The 25,278-nt window shown below is 46.2% G+C and overlaps 1 protein-coding gene across 8 annotated transcripts in view; it reads right to left on the bottom strand.

Annotated features, from left to right (window-relative positions):
- Positions 1 to 25,278, bottom strand: part of PARP4 (poly(ADP-ribose) polymerase family member 4) — a 346,684-nt gene that overhangs the window by 74,839 nt on the left and 246,567 nt on the right. For 4 of the 8 annotated variants that reach the window (XR_016309539.1, XM_089666213.1, XM_089666217.1 and 1 more), the window contains one exon: positions 5,304 to 5,585. The exons of the other annotated variants lie outside the window; for them this stretch is intronic. Coding sequence is in view for 3 of the 4 variants with exons in the window: in XM_089666213.1 (XP_089522339.1) it covers positions 5,304 to 5,585 (282 nt within the window). In the remaining variant the exon portion in view is untranslated. The remainder of the gene's footprint in view (positions 1 to 5,303; positions 5,586 to 25,278) is intronic. 8 annotated transcript variants of the gene reach the window in all.

Here is a 25,278-nt window from a genome sequence, read left to right as displayed (position 1 = left end):
ATGGCCAGGAGACTGATTGCACAGGTGTGTGCAGGCCTTTTCAGAGAGTCAGGTTCAGAGTTCTGGGCACCACCCCGGCAGATAGGAGTCAGGAGGGCTCCACCCCGGCAGATAGGAGTCAGGAGGGCTCCACTTGGAAGACAGGAGGTCACTGCCTGGAAGTCAGGTGGGCTTCACCTAGGAGAGGTGGAAGCCAAAAGCAGCAAGGGGCTGCTAGAGACTAGCTGTGTGCTAGAGGCCAGCGGTGTGCAAGTGCCATATTTTGGGAAGAAGCCTGCAGGAGACAGACAGCAAGCTGAGTATAAGCCAGGAGGCTGAATCGTTGTTTGTGTGACGGTGGATACCCCTGCGTGGGAACCTCTTATGTTATTGAACTGTCATTTAAATAAAATTGGGCAAAAAGGCCCTTAAAAAAGAAGCGAGTTGCTGTGTGCTTTGAAGAAGCTCTACCACTTTGAAGCGAGTTCCCACAATGCATAGATGGTGAGGAGAGAAGGGGGTTGCAAGTACACAGGGTGCTGAAAGAAGGGACAAGTAGATGACTGGTGGATTGTGAGAAAATGGAGACTGTAGGTGTTATGTGTCCTGAGAAAAGGGGGTTCATACACAATGGGTGCTGCAAGAAAGATGGCTGCAAGTGTGGTAAGCGCTGAGGGAAGATGGGTGTAGGCACAATGAATGACAACAAAAGAGGGGCTGCAGGCACAGTAAGTGGTGATAGAAATATAGCTGCAGATGTGGTGAGTGCTAAAAAAAGGTAGGTGTGATGTGGTGGTTGATGAGAGAAGGGGGTGATGTGAGAAGGGGGCTGCAAGTGTGGGGATGGTAAGAGAAGGGGGGGGGGGGTGCAGGTGTGATGGGTGGTAAGAAAAGGAGGCTGCAGGTGAGAGAAATTCTGAGAGAAGTGGGGATACAACATTGCGGAAACAGGATCAATGAGTTGTAAAGGAAGAGGGGTTACATGTGCAGTGCAGGAGGGAGGTTTGGATGAGAGTGTAGTAGGGGATGTCTGAGAGTGTGGGGTCATAGTTAAAAAATGTACATTGGTAAAACTAAAAGGCAGCTTAAAGTACGAATAGGTGAACACTTTAGAGACATTAAATCGAATGATCCCGAGAGTAACTTAGCTCAACAATATGCAAAATACTATGGGGGTAAATTAGAGGGTACTAAGGTTAAAGGAATTTATGTGCTTAATTTCCCTCAGAGAAGAGGTGATTTTGATAGAGAGCTTTTAAAACGTGAAAAACACTTGATATATAAACTTGACACTCTATTCCCTAAAGGGTCAAATGTTGAACTTGACCTCCAAGTATTTTTGCAAAAATAAACTAATATGGAGAGTTGTACTGTAATACTGCTCTTTGTTCACTTTGGGTGAATGAAAGTATTCATTAAGAACGCCATTATTTATTTATTCCAGGTACTTATATAGCGCCGTCAATTTACGCAGCGCTTTACATATATATTATACATTCACATCAGTCCCTAACCCTCAAGGGGCGTACAATCTAAGGTCCCTAACTCACATTCATACATACACATACTAGGGACAATTAGACAGGATCCAATTAACCTACCAGCATGTCTTTGGAGTGTGGGAGGAAATCAGAGTACCCGGAGGAAACCCACGCAGGCACAGGGAGAACATGCAAACTCCAAGCAGGAGGTGCCATGGCTGGGATTTGAACCAACGACCCTAGTACTACCAGGCGGAAGTGCTAATCATTTAGCCACTGTGCTGCCCAATTTTAGTGATATTGTCTAAATACAAGAACATCTTTTTCCCACTGTGGAGCCAGGTATCTGAACATGTTCATTTATTTATTTTTTATGACCAGTTTCCTTGTTCCTTATTATTGTAGGTCTTTTCCCCAATGAGTTAATTTGCCACCAGCTGATTTCCACATATGGGCGGTCACAAGCCTAATATAAATAGTACATGTGAGGTAAGCATCCCATTGGTCCTGACAAAGCTGAGTAAGATACGCCCATAGGCGTATGACATCACACGTCAGTTACGTCACTTCCGGTCAGACGCATTGGCGCTATACACGTAGTCCTGCAGGGGATGTGGTAACACACGCCGGCATTCGGCGTTCACCAGGCTGAATGAGTACCAGGATGGAAGCGGAGCCTGCCTGCATCTAGTCCCGATGGTGACGGCTGCCTCCGGGACCACGGGTGGTCACCTTGATGAGAGAGACTTTGCAAGATTATCACCGAAGGCACGGGTGGTGAGTGCTATATAGCATAATCAAAAGGAAACACAGAACATTGCCGCCATTGCCTTGCAACTTAAAGTGACAAATTTACTGACTTCCTAAATGTCACTTATCTATTGCAGGATGGGGACATCATGTTACATAATCTGAAAGGAGCACAGTACCCTAAGTTTACTACCAGGCACGGATGCTCTTGTACTCTACGTCATTGTATTACTATAAAGGAGGTATTTAGCCCGCATGTGGCGGTGAAGAACCCCTTTACACATTGGCAGGGCCCTGCCATTTCTACTACACATGGTGGAAGTTATATGGTGACATTACCATGGTTATTAAGTTCATCTTATCAAGTATTATGGACAAGACTGTTGCTGTCTGAAATCTCACCACCTATTTTTGCTTCATTATGCCTATCATAATTACTACCTGATCTGGTTATCACCCAGTTAGTGGTTGTGTCGGTAGACTGATTATAATTTCTCTGATCAGAATTTTTCCTACTTGTTTAGGCTATATACTGGGCTACCGAGTCCATTGTTATTGGTACTTATTATCAGCATTATCACTGCATTTTTATGCTCAGCCATATGGTACAATTTTTTGAAACACCCCCTACATGGTGGTGTAACCTATGTTTCAGTGCTGCATATATACTAGACCATGTGTCATTATATCTACAGCACTTTATTACCTATGATCGGTCATGACGTCTTTTTTTAATCGATTTTAGGTCATACTTTGATGTATTGTCTCATCTTGTGGTGATGGCTAACTGAGGTATTTACCTGAAATGTCTATACATGCAACTTTGTGATAAAGCGTAATTTCTGAGTATCGCTTTCTGTTCATAATGTAACCGCTTTTTTGTGAATCTCTTTTCACATCCCCCCCTTTTTTGATCATAGTTAAGGGGGCCTGGCTGACATTGTAGGATAATGGGTTGGGTGATGGTGCAGGGGGGCTGACTGACACTGTGATCAGAGCAGCACTAAATCCCATTATACACTATTTTTGTGAGATGATTGTGATGTACCTTGACACATTTTGTGTTGGTCAGCGATGTATCCCCCATTCCCTTGTCCTTGTTTCCCCTTCTTTCATCTTTTTTTCCCTTTTCTAATAGTACACTATTTCATTTTGCCTCCCCATGGCTAGTGTATTCTGACAAAGAGGTACAGATCCCTTGTACTTCTGCATTCTTTGACAGTTTGCTGGGCAGATAAAAGATCCAGCATAATGAGTTCCCATGGCATGATCAGTTGGCCTGTCCGACATCACATATTGCTAAAGTGTGGGTGGCCTTACAGTGCATGTGTGTGCTGGCCAGGTCAGTATTGCTTGATCCAAGATAGAACCCACTTGATCACTGGAAGACAGTACCTTCAATCTGTGGGAAGAGCTTATGCCTCCCCGATTGGCCACTTTTGACAGTTGTAACTGATTGAGTAAATATGTCACCCTTAGAAACAGAACATATCTATAATTACTTGGGTGCATTAAGATGTGTGCTTCACATACAGGATTCCTTGTGTCCACTGGAGGTTTGAATTATAAATGTGTCATTTGATATGGACTTATGAAAAGTCATACAGTATTTATATAATTTTGGTGGGTTGGGGTGTCTGAGGTCAGGAGTCAGCCACCTTTTGCTATTCTTTGATTGGTGAAAGGTATTTTAAAAGTACTGGGGCAGCACACATTTTAAAGAGGTCCCAAACTCAAAGGAGAGGTTTTTAATATGAAACCAAGCTCAGGAACATGGGGACATGACCTTCAAACTAACTGGAGTAAAGTTGAAAATGAATCTTAGAAAGTATTATTTTACTGAAAGGGTAGTTGATGCTTGGAATAGACTTCCAGCAGAGGTAGTCAGTCAACAGTAAGTGGCTTCAAACATGCTTCAAACAATTAAAAAATAAATAATAAATAACAAAATATATATATTAAAAAAGGCAGACTTGATAGGCCACTTGGTCTTTTTCCTTGTCACTTTTTTACGTTTCTATGAGAGAAGCAAGAGTTCATAGAACCTGCACACAAGAAAAGAGTTGGAATGTCCCAAGATCTACAGATATAGGTCGAGATTGCAGAAGCTGCACACAAGCAAGAGGGATAAGATAATGATAAGATTGATAACTTGTGGAGCTACAAACAGGGCTGAAAGGTCCCAGAAGCTGCACAGTGGGGCTTTAAAGATCTGAGGAGCTGCATACAAGAGAAAGGAGTGAGAGAGTTGAGAAAGTGTGCAAAGAAGAATATTCTATATCACCACCTCACCATCTGTTTTAACCACTAAAGCCTGGCACCACTACCCAGCAACCGCATTTGTTGCATGCAGATGTGAGGTGGTTGGGGTGTGGTCTCATTCAGTTGAATTGGTTGTGTTCGGCAGGCGGTGCTGACTGGCAAATGTGACAGTGAGGGTAATATTTGTAGCTCCATAATGAAAAGCATTATGGCTATGGCATGTTTACACCTCCAACCACTGCCTCTGCAGCTTAAGGGGAAGCAGTTGGAGGGCAGTAAAAACCCAGTTCAACCACATGTTTTTATCACATACACCCTTCCCCAACTGCAATGTGTGTACATTAATTCCTGCTATCATTTTAGGAAATTTTCAGCTGAGTCTGCAGTTCATATACAACAGGACACTGGAGATCCTGCAACAGCTGGCACCCTGGCCTGGGTATCCACCAAAAGCAGACTGGCAATTAAAAATGACTTTCACTTTCTGGCAGGTCTAGGATATAGTCCATAATTAGTGAGAATTATTACTAACCTTTTAAGGACAAAATGTATTTCTTTTTTCATTTACCAACCCTGCACCTATTTTATTCACCCTATACTCACAAAGGAAAACAATGCATATGAAAAAGACAGAATACACATTTAATATAGAGAAAAAAAATCATGGTTTAAAGTGAAATTGAACCTAGAAGACAAAAAATGGCTGACAGGCAGGATTTTCATGACAGAAAAGACCATATTGATCTCCTCTGTCATAAACTGCTTCTCCCTGCCTGTCAGCAATACTGTAATCTTGAGCTTTAAATAATTTAATAGGATATAAAAACTTACTGAAGCTTCTGACTGTTCAAAAAGTCCATCCAGTGAGTACCCTGTGATCAGATCTCTAGCGGGTGGTACCTTAGTTATTCCTAACAGAGATGATCCAGGTAACTCATATGAACTCATTCCAAATCCTTCAGCAGGAGGTATTGATAAACCAAACCCAGAATGTAGGACGTCTGACTGTGGTTCAACCAAAAGCATAGAAAGTTCATGGGATTGTTTTTTAGATTCCAGGTCAGTACTTGTAATGGAAGCAGAGACATGTGTTCCTTCTTTCTTTTGGAACTTCTTCAAAGAACAGAGAAAAAAGCAAACATTTTAGGTTTCCTGTCATGTATATACTAGTAATTATTTGACTATTGCAGTTGTTAAAGAAGATGTAAACTCAACATTTCATATTCCTGACATGTGCCTGCGGTACCATGTACTTGTATGAAAACGTATCCTGTTCTCTTTGTATTTCTTCCTCTGTATGAAATCCCGTATGACCACACTAAGCATGAGAGCACAGTGTGGTCAGGTCTCTGGCTGTGCCAGGTGCCATGCCTTCCTATAGAGGAAGAGATGTCACCTGAATGAATGGCAGAAACATGGTCATAGATCCTTTTCCAGAAACATTGTTTAGTTTTGATAATATAAAAACTCCCACATGTACAGTACATACCATCATGTAGATCACACCTGCTGTCTGGCAATTGGTGTAATGTCATGCCCTATGGATGTTTCTATTTGGTAAGGTATGATTACGACCCTGGGACATATATTGGTAATAGGCACAATTACCACAGATATATGTGCCTTTATAAGTGTAAATGACTCTGAACTAGTTCATCTTTAATAGATCTGTTTCTGTGATAGGTGATTTCAGGGTATGTCTCTAGAAAAGTTGCTACATTGGGATCTGCCTTCAGCAAATACCAATATTTGCTGACAATATGGCGATAGGTTGTTGTTGATTGTTGTAAGTCATAACTAGTATAGTGGTGGCACTAGGAGTAGCTTCAGGTTTGGAGGCTTTAAAGATTAAATCTATACGTGGATGTTTATTACCCCGAGAATAAACATTTTTAAGCATCTTGTTGGAATATCCACGTACCAGTAAACACAATCTTAAAGCATTAGCCTCATGTTTAAAATCTTCAAAATTTTAACAATTACGTTTTAGCCGTAAATATTGGCTATAAGGTATCAATCTAAATCAGGCTGTGCAGATGTCCACTGTTATCCACTACGGAGTATGGTTTTTAAAAAAAAACAGCCGTGGTTTTTCAAAAAAGAGTAGAACCCAAAGTATGATCCTCACTGATGAATATCTCAACATCTAGGAAGGAAATGCATTGGGAATCACGTCATGGTGAAAGAAAGATTAAAATCATTAGTACTAAGATGTTATTTCTCGATAAAAGAAATGCAACCAGAAGATCTTTAGTCCCATCTCATAATATGAAAATATCATCAATGTATCTGTGCCATGAGAGGATGTGGCACAGGTAAATTGAGAGAGATTCATCAGCAAAAAGTTGCCTTTCCCAACCACCAAAGTATAGGTTGGCATAGGAGGGGGCACAGCGAGTTCCCAAGGCTACACCTTGAACTTGAAGAAAATAAGAACCATCAAAAGAGAAGAAGTTCTTATTCAAGATACATTCCAAAAGTGATAATACAAAAGCATTATATTCAAAATGGTCATTACTACGTTCCTGTAGGATGAGCTAATGATGTCCAAGCCTTTCTTGTGTGGTATACTGCTATAAAGAGCTTCGACATCCAGAGCTACCAAAAGTGTATTAGCTGGGACCTCAAGATCTTCAAGAAGTTGTAAAAGATGGATTGTATCTTTGGTATAGGATCGTAAACATGGTCTAAGGTGAATGCCAACAAGAGTACTGGCATTTTCTCTGAGTCCTCCACAGCCTGAAATAATAGGTCTGCCTGGAGGTTTTTGAATGTTTTTATGAATCTTAGAACTTTCTTTTGGTGATATTTGATCACCACTGGATTTGTTATTATTTATTTTAGAAACGGAAAATGACAGAAAATTTAAAATAAAAACAATATTTTTTCATTTCTGCTATAAAAAACACGTGCTTCATTGGCTTCAGTCATGCCAAACTGCTAAAGCACTGCCTCAATATTAGATTTCTGATTAATAGGAAGCTGCCATCTTCTTACTCTGTACGTTAATTCCTAGGTAATATGTCACACCCCCAAGATCTTTAGCCTCAAAATGCTGGTAAAGCACTGCAGTCAACTTTGCAACTTCCTTTTTGTAAGCAACAAGTTATTCACATAGAGTATAATATACATACTTTATATTCAGAATCTATACATTTAGAGTATAGACAAGTGTTAGTTCTGCTTTGTATGAATCTTTTTTCTAGCAAGACTTTATTTTTAAATTCCATGCTCAAGCTGATTGCTTGAGTCCATAAAGAGATTTCCGCACCTTACACTTAAGATGCTCTTCTCCATTTTTCACATATCATTCTGGCTGTGTCATATATGCTTTCTCTTTCAAATCACCATTAACAAATGAGTACAAAGTCCGGGATACTTTTTTTATTTGCACTAACATACAATTTTGAGGACAAGCTTTCGAGGGTATGTCCCCTTCTTCAAAGTCCAAGCAGTACTGTACAAATCACAAAGTTTCAGCAGAATGTTAGAAGAGATGAAGAAAAAAAAAAAGAGAGGCTAGAGATATGATACAGCCAAAGCGAAGGGGGAGGGGGGGGGATACTACACTCACACAGAGGGAGTCAAGCTTCAGCTAATAGTCATAAAACTGTTAGATAATGAGTGAGGAATCCCATGTCCAAATTAAGGCCGTTATCTCTTCTGTCAAATAGAATTATCATTCTTAGTTCAAACGTTTTTCTTTCCTGGATGAATTTGAAATTTCCTTTAAGAACTTAAATATTGAGGTCTCCCATTGTGTGGCCTGGTTGTGCAAAATGGTGTCCTACAGGTGTGCAGAGGTCATCTTCTTTATGTTCCTTGATGGTATGTCTGTGCAAATTCATCCTTGTTTGCAACTTCTGTCCTGTTTGGCCATGGCCTGATTATTGCGCAAATCGTGTATAGCCCTTCGCTCTAGTGGTGAAAGATTGCGAGCTACATCCCTGATATCCACCCAGCAAAAGAAAATTCTGTACAATCTTTCACCACTAGAGCGAAGGGCTATACACTTTTTGCGCAATAATCAGGCCATCGCCATCAAACCAGTGGATAAAGAGGGAGCAGTTGTTGTGATGGATACAAACAAATACATACAAGAAGGCCAGAGGCAGCTGGAAAATGCCATCTACTACAAAAAACTGGATTATGATCCGACTCAGGACTTTACAAAGCAATTAATAGGTCTCATTAAAACACTTCTAGCCCACCTACATTCAGAACTTATAAATGCGATTCCGGATCATCCAGAAATCAGGGACTTCTACATGCTGCCCAAAGTCCATAAGCCAGGAAATCCAGGCAGACCCATCATAACAGGTATGAATACACTCACCGAACAAATCTCAGGCTTTGTAGAAAAAAATTTAAAACCGTTAGTCGTGAATACTGCTAGTTTCCTGCAAGACACAACTGACTTTCTGAACAAGATTAACAACATACAGCAATTACCATCTAATACACTTCTAGTGACTATGGATGTAGTATCCCTGTATAGTAATAAACCTCACAAGGATGGATTAGCTGCATGTCACAGATCCTTATCATTCTCACCAGACCACAAATACACTGCTGAGGATGTTACACAGCCTGGGACTTAGACTCCGCGCCCTGAGGGACTTCGGTCTGTTGGTGGTGGTTGTCGTCAGCCAGTGCGTTACCCTGCCACTAGGCCTACCTGTCCGTTCCACAGCCCCGCCCTGACATTACACAAGTGCCATGAACGCTGACGGTGCAGGAACGCCTTTGCTTTCAATGTTGGTCGCCAGACTGGATCAACAGGATCTCCTCTTGGATCAGTTTGCTCAGGCGTTACAAACCCTGCTTGCACGCACCGCGCACCTTACTCCTGGTGTTATTAGGCAGGTTGTCACTCCGGTGGTCGCTCCTGCTGCTGTTCCGCTTGTTGCGCCTACCGCCGCGTCTGCTGCGGCACCCGCGGCGCCCAGAGGTATGACTGGTTCAGCCCCTCTTCCACAGCGCTTTGGGGGTGAGCCGAGTCAGTGTCGTGGGTTCCTCAACCAGGTGTGGATTTACTTTGAATTAATACCCCACGCTTTTCCGACTGAGAGGTCAAAGGTGGGGTTCCTAATATCGCTACTCTCAGACAAGGCCTTGGCCTGGGCGAATCCCTTATGGGAGAGGAATGACCCAGTGATTCACGAGTTTTCCGGTAGGGTATTCGACGTACCGGCTCGCTCCACCTCGGCTGCCAAGCTGCTCATGTCTATGCATCAGGGTTCATGGACCGTTGCCGAGTACGCCATAGAGTTTCGTACCCTGGCAGCAGAGGTGGGTTGGAACAATGAGGCTCTGGTGGCTGCGTTTTCTCAGGGTCTTTCTGATGCATTGAAGGATGAGATCGCAGCCAAGGAATTGCCTGTGGAGCTGGAGGCACTAATTTCCTTCCTGATCCTGATTGATACCAGGCTCAGGGAGAGGCCTTCACTCAAGGAACGCCTGCGGAGGCCTTCCAATCAACTGGCACCTGCGTTTTCTGTCCCACCCGTTCCTCCCTCTCCTCCCACGCCTCCTGGGGATAGATTGTCTGGTGGTGAGCCCATGCAGCTGGGGTTTGCTCGCCTTTCCGAGGGAGAGCGGGCCGCTCAGCGTCGGGAGGGTCGCTGCCTGTACTGTGGTCTTGGTGGGCACTTTCGGCAGTCCTGTCCGGTCCGTCCGGGAAACGCTCGCACCTGAGATCCTGTCGGGGACAGATCTTGGGTGGAGTCTCCTCGTCCCCGGCGTTCCGCAGAGATAAGCCACTGATCACTGTTGTCCTCTCTTGGGCGGAGGGCTCGGTGACGGCCCAGGCGTTGGTAGATTCTGGGGCCGGCGGGTTGTTTATGGACAGCTCGTTTGCTGCCCAGCACTCCATTCCCCTGCAGGCTCGAGTAACCCCATTGGTTCTCGAGGCGATAGATGGCAGGCCCCTGCAACCACCGCAGGTTACCCACGAGACTATGCCAGTTGAAGTAGCTATTGGGGCTGTTCACAGGGAGTTGGCCTGTTTCCAGGTGATTTCTTCTCTGCACTATTCGGTGGTTTTGGGGTATCCCTGGCTCCAGATGCACAATCCAACCTTCAATTGGCAAACAGCCGAGATTCTCTCGTGGTCTCCACAGTGTGGGGCCGGGTGCATCCGTGGGCCGGTTAAGACATAGATGCAGCTACAAATGTATAAACACTGCTATCTCTGGTTGAAGAATATAGCTCTACTGAATACTGATGTAGTTGTTGCACAAAATATATGAACATTGTATTCCAACAAAGAGCCAATTTAGACAGGAGCAAGTTAACATAACAGCATGTCTTTCAAGTGTGGGAAGAAAGGGGAATAACTGAAGGAAACCTACGCAGTCATATTGAGAACATGCACTTTCATGCATATGCAGTGCATGCTGCCAACATTTGTACTGTGTGTTTTATTTTATTTGTGGCGACACCACTACATGGACACTTAGTTTAATATGCAAAAATTTATTGGGATGCATGAATTGAGATTTCTACCAAGCTCCACAGTAACCACAATGCAAGATTTACATTAGGTACATAAACTACCAATGCACTTTGCTTTATGTACTATTCTTGTCTACAAAGTGACACTTGAGGTTCAAATATAGCAACACTATGTGCCCTGGAGTACACAGAATTGGAATGTCTTATTCAGCACATGCTGAAGGTTATATCCCTGGGTTGAGGACAGCATAACAAATGGAAGTCTTTCCCATACTGTTATTTTGCAGAGGTTTGCTGCAGATTGATTTATACAGCCTTTCTGCACACCACTCATTTCTGACTAGACATGAACTCTCTCTTTTGGGGAAACTGATATATCAAAAAAGAGGATATCCTAATAAATTTGAAAAAAATATGGTTTGCATGGTTTAAAAGCAGCTCAGGCGAGCCTACTAGAAGGTACATGAGACAGGTTACTATGGTATACGTATATTCCTATATCTACTTCCTATGGTATATTTTAGTGAGGTATATTTATGCTCAAACCTATATATAAGGTTCATATTGCCATAGAGGAGTATAACTCCCAGTGTAGGTTTGGATTGGTGTTTTTTTTCCCTCTTTTGTATCTTGGAATACTGTACATTGCAGCCCTTCTGGGGCATTTTTTGCGGAGATTATGTTTGTCATATGTTTTTGAAACTTGACATTTTTTCTTTTTTTTTCTGTTGTTTATGATGTATCTTGTGCATATTTGTAAAAGAAAAAAAATTTGATTAAAAATGAATAAATAAATTAAAAAACACACTGTCAGCCAATTGCTAATCATTGACTGAGAGCAAACATGGTGCATTAAAAATGCTTTCCTGGATACAATTTTTCATATAGTTCTCCACTCACCTAATATACATTAGAAACTTAATTCATTATGAATCTGCAGTTGATACCTTGCGACCATGATTGAGTTGACCTGAGCACCATTAATATACCTGAGCTGAGCTAAACCGCATTAATATACCATCAATTGTCCTATTCAGAAATAGGCAGCCTCTTGTTCATTATTAATGATCCGAGTAACAATTCTTTGAAAAATTAGAATCTGGAAGCTATCTTGCCTTGCAAACAATATTTGAGTCTGCACTCATATGCCTATGGCACCAATAACTAGTGTTGCACCTTTTTTTGAATAACGTGTGGTCCATTGCATCCCCATGGGATGAATACTTTCAACTGCTTTTAACTTTCTTGTATTGTTGTTTTTTTCCTATTATTTACAGCATGTACAAGATTTCTGAGGCTTTTTCTGTTATACTGTATAATTTCAGTTTGTTGGTATTTTTTCTGTAGTTTACATTATCGTTTATTTGGGATTATGTTGGTATAAATTTTGATTTGATTCTATTTATGTAGTTGAGTTTATTGTTCGATATTTGCTAACGGGTACTAATCAACCCTGTTTGGACATCCTCAAAAGATAAATGCAGGAAATCCCCCCTTCTGAGTTACTGCTTGTCTCTGCCCCCTACCCACCTCCAAACACCGTCACCTGGTTCCACCTCTTACCCACCTCCCAGTACCTCTCCTTTTAGAGAATACAGAGCCAGAAAAAGCAGAAACATATATCCCCTGCAGCCAGCTGCATTAGATCACCCCCAGCAACAATAGATTCCTCCAGCAACAATGGACCCCCAAAATAAAATAAAACCCCAGCAACAATAGACCCCCAGCAGCTGAAGCCGATCTCTTAACAGCCAGCATCAATAGACTATCCAGCAGCCAGCAACAATAGACAACAGACCCCTCCCTCAGCAGTAGATCCCTTCCAGCAACAATTGACCCCAGCAACAACATATCCCCCACCAGCAACAATAGACCACCACAAAAATAGACCCGCTTCAGTGACCATAGATCCCCAGCAGCCAGCAACAATAGATCCTTAAGCACAACCCAGCACCCCTTGCCATTACATACTTTACATTCAGTGCTGAAGGTGCCGGAACTGTGTTCCCGCTGAAAAAAAGCCCTGCTGAAAACTGAACTTTAGTGTTTTTTTTAGAGATGAGCGAATTATTCAAAAATTCGATTCGGCTGATTCGGCGAATTCGCGGAATAAATTCGATTCGAGTCGAATATATTCGCTGCGAATTTAACTTATAAAAAGGGTGTTTCTAGGCTTCAGAGAGCCTTTATATTAGTGCAGAACACTGTACCTTTAATTTAAATGCCCTTGGAGTCTGCTGGGGAAGAGAAATAATACTGTCAGTCAGTATGACATGCAGATGAGTGCCGTCGATCTTAGAATCACCGCACACTTCACTCATTTGGGCAGTCACGGGGCCAAAACCAGAGTGTGGAGCCACAGTGCGGCGGTGGAGGCAGCAGCAATGGGAGGCCATACAGCACCCTATGACAAAATGGAACCCACCAGCAGTGTGAGGAGACCTGAAAGTGGCACATGGCAGAGTGTGGCGATGGAGACAGCAGCAATGGGAGGCCGTACAGGGACCCATGACACACTCTGGACCTGGCAGCAGCATGAGGAGGCGGTACAGGGGCCCATGACAGATTACGGGCCTGGCAGCAGCATGAGGAGTCGGTACGGGGGCCCATGGCAGATTACGGGCCTGGCAGCAGCATGAGGAGGCGGTACAGGGGCCCATGGCAGAGTGGCAGAGCGTAAGCAGCTAAAATTGAAGGCCATACAGAGGCCTATGTTAAAAAGTCCCCCCAGCAGCAGCGTGGGGAGACGACTATCAAGAGTCCAATGGCAGAGTGGCGGAGCAGAAGCAGCTTCAATTGAAGGCCATACACAGGCCTAGGTTAAAAAGCGGAAGCCGTCAGCAGCGTGAGCAGACGACAGAGACACATGGCGCAGGGTGGCGGTGGATGCAGCAGTATTCGGAAGCCATACACAGGCCTCGGTTAAAAAGCGGAAGCCGTCAGCAGCGTGAGCAGACGACAGAGGCACATGGCGCAGGGTGGCGGTGGAGGCAGCAGCAATGGAAGGCCATACAGCACCCTATCACAAAATGGAACCCACCAACAGTGTAAGGAGACCTGAAAGTGGCACATGGCGCAGGGTGGCGGTGGAGGCAGCAGTATTCGGAAGCCAAACACAGGCCTCGGTTAAAAAGCGGAAGCCGTCAGCAGCGTGAGCAGACGACAGAGACACATGGCGCAGGGTGGCGGTGGAGGCAGCAGTATTCGGAAGCCAAACACAGGCCTCGGTTAAAAAGCGGAAGCCGTCAGCAGCGTGAGCAGACGACAGAGGCACATGGCGCAGGGTGGCGGTGGAGGCAGCAGCAGTGAAAGGCCATACAGCACCCTATCACAAAATGGAACCCACCAACAGTGTAAGGAGACCTGAAAGTGGCACATGGCGCAGGGTGGCGGTGGAGGCAGCAGTATTCGGAAGCCAAACACAGGCCTCGGTTAAAAAGCGGAAGCCGTCAGCAGCGTGAGCAGACGACAGAGACACATGGCGCAGGGTGGCGGTGGATGCAGCAGTATTCGGAAGCCAAACACAGGCCTTGGTTAAAAAGCGGAAGCCGTCCGCAGCGTGAGCAGACGACAGAGGCACATGGCGCAGGGTGGCGGTGGAGGCAGCAGCAATGGAAGGCCATACAGCACCCTATCACAAAATGGAACCCACCAACAGTGTAAGGAGACCTGAAAGTGGCACATGGCGCAGGGAGGCGGTGGAGGCAGCAGTATTCGGAAGCCAAACACAGGCCTCGGTTAAAAAGCGGAAGCCGTCAGCAGCGTGAGCAGACGACAGAGACACATGGCGCAGGGTGGCGGTGGATGCAGCAGTATTCGGAAGCCAAACACAGGCCTCGGTTAAAAAGCGGAAGCCGTCAGCAGCGTGAGCAGACGACAGAGGCACATGGCGCAGGGTGGCGGTGGAGGCAGCAGCAATGGAAGGCCATACAGCACCCTATCACAAAATGGAACCCACCAACAGTGTAAGGAGACCTGAAAGTGGCACATGGCGCAGGGTGGCGGTGGAGGCAGCAGTATTCGGAAGCCAAACACAGGCCTCGGTTAAAAAGCGGAAGCCGTCAGCAGCGTGAGCAGACGACAGAGGCACATGGCGCAGGGTGGCGGTGGAGGCAGCAGTATTCGGAAGCCATACACAGGCCTAGGTTTAAAACTGGAACCCAGCAGCGTGAGTAGACGACAAAGACGCACATGGCAGAGGATGGAACTGGCAGCAGTATGAGAAGGCGGTACAGGGGCCCGTGGCACAGTGTGGTGATGGGGGCTACAGCAACTGGATGCCAGAAAGTGGCCGATAGGGCTATATACTGCATGGAATTATAAAGTTGTAAAGACAGCGGCCTATTTGTCCCTAAAAACATGTTTGGGGCATGATTCATGGCGGATTTAGTCAGTTGTGTCAGGAACTGGTGGTTTGAAATCCAGACTAATCCACGCCTGATTCATTTTCACAAACGTGAGTCTCTCCACACTTTCGGTGGACAGTCGTGTCCTCCGCGGAGTTACAATACCTCCTGCCGCACTAAACACGCGCTCCGATGCCACGCTACTGGCCGGGCATGACAGCCTTTCAAGGGCAAATTCAGCTAGTTGGGGCCAAAGGTCAAGTTTCGTTGCCCAGTAGTCAAGGGGATTGTCTACCTCGGTTGGCAGGGTGCTGTCCAAGTAGGCCCAAGCCTGTTGTTTGAGGTCCTGCTCCAGGTCCACCTGATGCTGCTGCTGCTGCGGCTGGTTAGTAGTTTCCTCACTGCGCTGGTGAAGAAAGCTACTCATCATCGATTGCAGACTGAGGCAGCCGCTGCTGGTGGAGCTGCCACTGCTCCTACCACCCCACCCCTCCCCTGCTGCCATGGCAGCGGAACGCGAGCGCACAGGGCCCACAGTGTCTGAGGATGGACGTTGGCGCAGAAAGGCAGAGACCAACTGACTACATAGGTGGTTTTTATAGTACTTTATTTTGGCCTCCCTCTCAGCAGGTGTGAAAAAGGCCACCATTTTTGAACGGTAGCGAGGGTCCAACAAGGTGGACAGCCAAAAGTCATCCCTCTGTCTGATGGTTATTATTTGGCTGTCGCTACGCAAGCAACCGAGCATGCTATGGGCCATTTGTGCCAAGGAATGCGAGGGACTCCCTGCCTCCATCTCCACAGCATACTGCCACGGTGCGTCTGGGTCCTCTGTCTCCTCCTCCTCCTCTACCAGATGCTCCTGCTCCTCCACTCCTGTCCGCTGAGTGGAAAAACCACCCATTTCACTCAATAATTCCTGAGCACCAATGTCCTCCTCTACCTCCTCCTCTTCTTCCTGTCCTGCCCCCACAGGGGTCATGTGGCGTTGAGATCTGTGCGCCACGTCTACCGCACCCTGACCAGCCATTGTTAACAGCATTTGTTCCAGGACGTGCAACAGAGGAATGATGTCCTTCATCCCATAGTCCTGCCGACTCACGAATAGCGTGGCCTCCTCAAAGGGCCTGAGCAAGCGGCAGGTGTCACGCATGAGCTGCCAATGGCTGACATCTAAGTTACACAGGGGAGTACCTTTATCCGCTTGTAACATCAGGAAATCGGTGATGGCCTTTCGCTGTTCGTAAAGGCGGTCTAACATATGTAGGGTTGAATTCCACCTTGTTGCAACGTCGCAGATCAGGCGATGCTGTGGAATTCCGTTCTGCCGCTGCAGCTCAAGGAGGGTGTGCTTTGCGGTGTAGGAATGGCTGAAATGCATGCAAAGTTTACGTGACATTTTAAGGATGTCTTGCAGTGGGATGGTGGATTTTAGGAACCGCTTGACAACCAGATTGAACACGTGAGCCATGCATGGCGCATGGCACAACCTTCCTTGACGCAGAGCAGACACCATGTTCTTTCCGTTGTCGGTCAACATGGTTCCGATTTTCAGTTTGCGCGGAGACAGCCATCTGTCGATTTCTCTGTTCATTACACTCAGAAGTTCCTCCCCTGTGTGACTACGTTCGCCAAGGCATACCAGGTGCAGCACAGCGTGACACCGTTGCGCCCTGCACATGTGATATGCCGGTCGGGTAATGGGACTTGGCACGGGGGTGGCGGCTGAGGACACGGCGGAAGAAGAGGTGGTAGAGGCTGACATCTTTGCTGGACCAAGGACGTGCAAACGTGGAGGCAAAAGCGGCGTGACCTGTCCAAGTTGCTGGTGCGGCTGTGCCGGCACAACGTTCACCCAGTGGGCCGTAAATTACATGTACTGTCCCTGACCATAGTTACAGCTCCACACGTCGGGGCTGCCGTGCACTTTGGCAGAGACCGACATGCTCAAAGACTGGCCCACCATCTCTTCTACATGTGAATGCAGGGCTGGCACTGCCTTTTTGGCGAAGAAATGCCGGCTTGGCACTCTCCACTGCGGCGCGGCACAAGCCATCATTTCTCGGAAAGGTGCTGAGTCCACCACTTGGAAAGGGAGGGACTGCAGCACCAGCAACTTGGACAGGAGGACGTTCAGCTTCTGCACCGTCGGGTGCGTGCTCGCAAACTGTTGTCTCTTGGAAACGGATTCCAAGAAAGACTGCTGACGGAATCCGTGAAGAGGAGTAGCAGGAGAAGGAGCATCTGAACGAGCGGAAGATGCCAACGAGCGACAACTCCCCTCAGCAGAGGTGTTGGAGCCTTGACTGGCTGATAGAGGGCGATTGACGTCGGGTGATGGAGCAAGTAACGGAGCGGGTGATGGAGCGGGGGCTGGGGCAGGCAGAACCGCCGTATCTTTATCATGGTTTTCCCAGGCCACCGAATGGCGACGCTGCATATGCTGACGCAACGCTGTAGTCCCAACATGGGCCCCCTGGCCACGCTTGACTTTCTGGCCACATAGTCGACATACGGCTACGTTTACTTCCTCGGGCGGCTTGACGAAAAATTGCCACACCGCCGAGTAGGAAACTTTGCCCCCGCTACTCCTCACTGGCTGACTGCTACTTCCTCCGTGCACACGGCACCACTACTGGCCGTGGTGGTAGGCTGCAGTGGAGCTGGTGCTCTACTCCGTGGCTGTTTGCCTCCACTGACACTGCTGCGACCCTGCTGCCTCCTGGGCAACCCACCGACTGTTTTGTTCGTTGCACCCTCTTCTCCTGATGATGCGGAAGCAATAGCCTGATGACGACGAGGCTGCCAAGTGCGATCAGCCTCATCATCATCAATTAGGGTCTCCGCCTCACTACTAGCCCCCTCGGCTGCGTGTGGGTCAGGAGACAGACCTGTCTCTAGACCGGCTACCGAGCCACTCTCCTCGCCAGTACTTCTTCGCCTGGCTGCTGAAGAGGCGGATGTCTCCCCCCGTTCCTGACCGCCCTCTGTTAGCTCTTCCTCACTGTACAGTGGGGCTGAGCCCACAGCATGCGATACTTTGCTTGGTGAGGGAAAACCAAAGGACAGGGGCAGGTAGAGGACACGTGATTTCAGTGGGCTTGCTCCCGGGCCATGCCAACTAACGGTTGTGTCTGACGTACCCACCGACCGTTGGCTGTAGGTGTCAGAGGTGACCTGGGAAGAGGAAGACGACCGAGTCAACCAATCGATGACGGCAGGGTTGTCGGTGGAGACACGACCGCTGGATGACACCGGGAGCACTGGCCTCTGGCTGCGACTAGTGCTGCCTCGACCCCTTCCTCTGCTGCCACGTCTGCTCGCTCCTGAAACATTGCCTCCTCTGCCACTCCTCTGCGTGTTGTCTGACATACTCTTTAATTCAATAAGCACCCCAAAAATAAAACCGGATTTAACTCTTTGAACGTACAATAGTGGTTGTGAAGCAGAAAGTAACGATTCTGTGTCCCTGAGTAACGATTCTGTGTCCCTGAGTAACGATTCTGTGTCCCTGAGTAACGATTCTGTGGCCCTAAAGTCTCTGTGGCCCTAACTCTGTCCCTTAATGCACACAGGTCTGTCTCTCTTGAATGACCGGAGGCTAATGGAGAATTCTAAGATGGCCGCGATTTATAGCTCCACCATTACACAGTGCTGGCTGGCTGGCTGCTGATTGGCTAATGCGATCACATGTCATGAATGAATGCATTATGGGTCAGCGGGCCTTGTCTGCGCGCCTTCCCAGAGATCCCCGCTCCGTCGCCACACATGTCGCCGCCATTTTTGGGAAAATTCGATTCGTGCATCTGAAGTTTGCTAATCTTCGGATTCGTCGCGAATCGAATTTTTCCTAATCTTCGAAACGAATTCCACTTCGTCATGTTCGATTCGCTCATCTCTAGTTTTTTTAATGTATTTTGCTACAGATACAGTCATGTAAATGACCCATAATTAAGTACATCCTGCAGACTCATGAATCCTGTAGAAATATTCTCTCAACTAATACCTAGTCCTCTTCACAGAACTGAACTTCTCATGCTGCGGCGGTTAAAAGCTTCAAGTCTTAAGCTTGGCCATGCCAGGATCAAAATTCGGTCGGTTCAGCAGGGATCAGCTGAATGTCAATCCATGTATGGGCTGACTGGTTGCACACAAATGAATCTATCGTTAGACTTGTGTACAACCATCCAGTCATTTTTTTCCTGAACAATTAGTGCCACCAGCTATAGCCAGTAACACTACTAATTGTGCTTTGTAAATAGGGAAGGCTTCCTGCCTGCAGAACACAATAGTGCTGCGGGAGTGATTCTTCCATCAACAATGACTGTGTTGATCGGGGGAATCATGCAATTGCATAATCTATGGCTTGCCTAACACTGAAGTACAATGAAGAAGGCCCTGATGGGTGCCCACCCCTTTCTGTCCTCCCCTACACTGACAAAAGTCCTTTGTTTTCACAGAAAGCAACACATTCTCTGAATGGGGAAGAGGCTGATGAAGTAACTCTGTGAAGAGGACTGGGAATCACTGGAGATTATATTTCTAATATCAGTTTGCAGGACATGGGACATACTTCATTATACAGTAGGTAATGGAAAAAAGTGACCAGCGCTCTCAAAATGATATGTTCAATATTATCTCTGTATATCCAAAGATCCGATGTCATATATCCATCAACTTCTTCCTGTGAATCCAATCTGCCTATGCGTTGATCTGAAAAATTTCCAGAAGTAACGCTGTGAAGAGGACTAAGGATCTCTACAGAGAATATTTCTAACACCAGTCTGCAGGACATGGGACATACTTCATTATATGTAATTAGAGATGAGCGAATCGAACTTGGCGAAGTGGAATTCGTTTTGAATATTAGGAAAAATTTGATTCGCGTCGAATCCGAATATTAGCAAACTTTGGATGCACGAATCGAATTTTCCCCGATCAGCCGGCAAAAAGTGTCCCTGCAGAGAGCTCCACTATTTCTGACAGTTCTCTGACAGTTCCTTCACATTTACAGCGGTTGAAACATTGTATCTATTTGTTTCCATTTAGGATACAGATGTTTTTATTCGGAAACAAATAGATACAATGTTTCAACCGCTGTAAATGTGAAGGAACTGTCAGAGAACTGTCAGAAATAGCGGAGCTCTCTGCAGATACACTTTTTGCTGTACTGGAATTCTTCTTCCTCTTCCTCTTCTTCTTCTTCTTCTTCTTCTTCTTCTTCTTCCCCCGTGACTGCCCAAATGAGTGAAGTGTGCAGTGATTCTAAGATCGACGGCACTCATCTGCATGTCTTACTGACTGACAGTATTATTTCTCTTCCCCAGCAGACTCCAAGGGCATTTAAATTAAAGGTACAGTGTTCTGCACTAATATAAAGGCTCTCTGAAGCCTAGAAACCCTTTTAATAAGTTAAATTCGAATTGAATCGAATTTCTTCCGCAAATTCGGCGAATCAGCCGAATCGAATTTTTGAATAATTCGCTCATCTCTATATGTAATGATAGAAGTGACTAAACAAAACCAGTCGGAAGTGATGTCAGACACCGGAATTGACACAATCGAGTACACTGGAAGTGCCGCAACGGCCATTTTGGAAGTGGTTACAGGTGGTTTTTTTACATTGAATGTTGTGCATAGATTTGAATAAATATATGGTTTTATAAGGGTTTACTGCACTATGGCCTCTGTATGATGTCTCTTACATGGGAACCCTGAAGAGAAGCTGGAGTTAGGAAGGGCCCTGTTGAAAGTGGAGGAGTTTGGTGAAAAGTGGTTTGAAAGGCACCAATCTGGTAAGGTGCATGGAGTGACATTATTAAGCACTTGCATGCGGTGGAAATGGATCGTTTAAAGGGATATGCACTATTTTGGTGGTATGGAAATGTGAGTGGTTTTAAGTTGAATCTTCAATTGTTTATAAGCGATATCACACTATATTAGTCTTTATCTTTTGGGGACCATTCGCACAAGTCACACTGGTAAAGAGCGGGAAGAAGGTGGAATGATTTATTAAAAGCACAGTTTATTGAAACTTACCACAGTTTGGTAAGGAGCTTGGAGTATCTTTGGTGAGGTGATACACTTGGTGGCTCCTTCTATGGATATTAATGAGAATGCACAGCTAATATACACTCACCGGCCACTTTATTAGGTACACCTTGCTAGTACCGTTTTGGACCCCCTTTTGCCTTCAGAACTATCTTAATTCCTCCTGGCATAGATTCAACATGGTGTTGGAAACATTCCTCAGAGATTTTGCCCATATTGACATGAGTTACTGTTGTCTTTCAATCTTCTTGGACCAGTATATGCCCATTCTCCTCTAACCTCTGACATCAACAAGGCATTTTCGTCTACACAGCTGCCACTCACTGGATATTTTCTCTTTTTCAGACTATTCTCTGTAAGCCCTAGAGATAGTTGTGCATGAAAATCCTAGTATATCAGCAGACCATCCCTTCTGGCACCAACAGCCATGCCACATTTAAAGTCACTTAAATCCTATTTATTCCCCATTCTGATACTCGGTTTGAACTTCAGCAAATCGCCTTCACCAAGTCTAGATGCCTAAATGCATTAAGTTGCTGCCATGTGACTGGCTGATTAGCAATTTGTGTTACCAGGCAATTGAACAGGTGTACCTAATAAAGTGGCCGGTGAGTGTATTGTAATGTGAGTGGCTCTCTATCTGGGAGAGATTTCTAGAAAACAGTATTGCTCTATATTGGTATTTTGGGTATAACTGTGTGGCTCTTCATGTGAGACGATCATTGAAGTATCAGACACAAGGAGACACAAAATTGAAGGGAATCTGAGAATAATTAATTGGATGTACACCAAGTATATGAAGGGTAAGGCTGGATAAAGAACAACACTAGTAAACAAATACACATATGGTTATTTATTATAAATGTGAGCACATCGGACAGGATTTGAGGCATGGTGCATTGAGCATACTACACTATATTATATTTCTTTTTTTTGGAGATCAATGCATAGGAAGATTGGATTCACAGGAAGAAGTTGATAGACATATGACATCTGATCTTCGGTCACTTCTATCATTGCCTACTGTATAATGAAGTATGTCCCATGTCCTGCAAACTGATGTTAGAAATATTCTCTCCAATGAAGCCCAGTCCTCTTCACAGAGTTGCTTCTGGGACTCCAGGGCTTAACGGAGGGGAACAGTTGCTAACAGAAAGATCAATGTTTACTAGCTTTGACTCCAGTACAGGAATCATGGCTTAGACCATGGGTTATATGCTACTACCTTCAGGCGATTGGACACTGGCAAAAGCTTTGCTCGCAACCACTCCCCCGTGTACCCATATAACTCCACCTACTTAGTGATGCTCCAGTTTTTTAGCAAGCAATAAGGAGATCACAGAGGAAGACAGAAGGGACCTGTGTCCTGTACTGTACTCCAAGATATGGAATTTACAGTTATATCAACATTTTTATTATCTTAATTGTACAATACAGGACAGAGGAGATGATTCTTAAAACATGGGATGCCCACAACCAAAAAATGAGGGGTAAGCAACAAAACAGTCAAAAATGCAGCAACAGGCCCACAGAAAGTACAAGAAAGGTCAACAGATCTCAAACAAATGACAGCAGAAGCACCTTGTAGCCAACTGTAAAGAAAAAGTTACATGGTTAGGTTGAAACAAGACACAAGTCCATCTAGTTCAGTGGTTCTCAACCTTTCTAATGCCGCGACCCCTTAATACAGTTCCTCATGTTGTGGTGACCCCCAACCATAAAATTATTTTCGTTGCTACTTCATAACTGTAATTTTGCAGTGGGAGGACTAGCGCCCCATCACTGCTGTCAGTGGGATGAATAGTGTCCCATCGTTGGTATCAGTGGGATGAATAGTGCCCCATCGTTGGTGTCAGTGGGAGGAATAGTGTCCCATCATTGGTGTCAGTGGGAGGAATAGTGCCCCATCATTGGTATCAGTGGGAGGAATAGTGCCCCATCATTGGCATTAGTGGGAGGAATAGTGTCCCATCATTGGTATCAGTGGGAGGAATAGTGCCCCATCATTGGTATCAGTGGGAGGAATAGTGCCCCATCATTGGTATCAGTGGGAGGAATAGTGCCCCATCATTGGTATCAGTGGGAGGAATAGTGCCCCATCATTTGTGTCAGTGGAAGGAATAGTGCCCCATCATTGGTGTCAGTGGGGGGAATAGTGCCCCATCATTGGTGTCAGTGGGGGGAATAGTGCCCCATCATTGGTGTCAGTGGGGGGAATAGTGCCCCATCATTGGCATCAGTGGGAGGAATAGTGCCCCATCATTGGCATCAGTGGGAGGAATAGTGCCCCATCATTGGCGTCAGTGGGAGGAAAAGTGCCCCATCATTGGCGTCAGTGGGAGGAATAGTGTACAATCATTGGCGTCAGTGGGAGGAATAGTGCCCAATCATTGGCGTCAGTGAGAGGAATAGGGCCCAATCATTGGCGTCAGTGGGAGGAATAGTGCTCAATCATTGATGTCAGTGTGAGGAATAGTGCCTCATCGTGGGTGTCAGTGGGAGGAATAGTGCCCCATCGTGGGTGTCAGTGGGAGGAATAGTGCCCCATCGTGGGTGTCAGTGGGAGGAATAGTGCCCCATCGTGGGTGTCAGTGGGAGGAATAGTGCCCCATCGTGGGTGTCAGTGGGAGGAATAGTGCCCCATCGTGGGTGTCATTGGGAGGAATAGTGCCTCATGATTGGTGTCAGTGGGAGGAATAGTGCCCCATCATTGGTGTCAGTGGGGGGAATAGTGCCCCATCATTGGTGTCAGTGGGGGGAATAGTGCCCCATCATTGGTGTCAGTGGGGGGAATAGTGCCCCATCATTGGCATCAGTGGGAGGAATAGTGCCCCATCATTGGCGTCAGTGGGAGGAAAAGTGCCCCATCATTGGCGTCAGTGGGAGGAATAGTGTACAATCATTGGCGTCAGTGGGAGGAATAGTGCCCAATCATTGGCGTCAGTGAGAGGAATAGTGCCCAATCATTGGCGTCAGTGGGAGGAATAGTGCTCAATCATTGGCGTCAGTGTGAGGAATAGTGCCTCATCGTGGGTGTCAGTGGGAGGAATAGTGCCCCATCGTGGGTGTCAGTGGGAGGAATAGTGCCCCATCGTGGGTGTCAGTGGGAGGAATAGTGCCCCATCGTGGGTGTCAGTGGGAGGAATAGTGCCCCATCGTGGGTGTCAGTGGGAGGAATAGTGCCCCATCGTGGGTGTCAGTGGGAGGAATAGTGCCCCATCGTGGGTGTCATTGGGAGGAATAGTGCCTCATGATTGGTGTCAGTGGGAGGAATAGTGCCCCATCATTGGTGTCAGTGGAAGGAATAGTGCCCCATCATTGGTGTCAGTGGGGGGAATAGTGCCCCATCATTGGTGTCAGTGGGGGGAATAGTGCCCCATCATTGGTGTCAGTGGGGGGAATAGTGCCCCATCATTGGCGTCAGTGGGAGGAATAGTGCCCCATCATTGGCGTCAGTGGGAGGAAAAGTGCCCCATCATTGGCGTCAGTGGGAGGAATAGTGTACAATCATTGGCGTCAGTGGGAGGAATAGTGCCCAATCATTGGCGTCAGTGAGAGGAATAGTGCCCAATCATTGGCGTCAGTGGGAGGAATAGTGCTCAATCATTGGCGTCAGTGTGAGGAATAGTGCCTCATCGTGGGTGTCAGTGGGAGGAATAGTGCCCCATCGTGGGTGTCAGTGGGAGGAATAGTGCCCCATCGTGGGTGTCAGTGGGAGGAATAGTGCCCCATCGTGGGTGTCAGTGGGAGGAATAGTGCCCCATCGTGGGTGTCATTGGGAGGAATAGTGCCTCATGATTGGTGTCAGTGGGAGGAATAGTGCCCCATCGTTGGTGTCAGTGGGAGGAATAGTGCCCCATCGTTGGTGTCAGTGGGAGGAATAGTGCCCCATCGTTGGTGTCAGTGGGAGGAATAGTGCCCCATCGTTGGTATCAGTGGGAGGAATAGTGCCC

Source organism: Staurois parvus, unplaced genomic scaffold (genome assembly GCF_062004578.1).
Source record: "Staurois parvus isolate SC_StPar_1 unplaced genomic scaffold, SC_StPar_1.0 ptg000050l, whole genome shotgun sequence".
NCBI classification, from domain to species: domain Eukaryota; kingdom Metazoa; phylum Chordata; class Amphibia; order Anura; family Ranidae; genus Staurois; species Staurois parvus.
The sequence above is the reverse complement of the archived record's forward strand: the minus strand, read 5'-3'. Positions and strand labels throughout refer to the sequence as shown.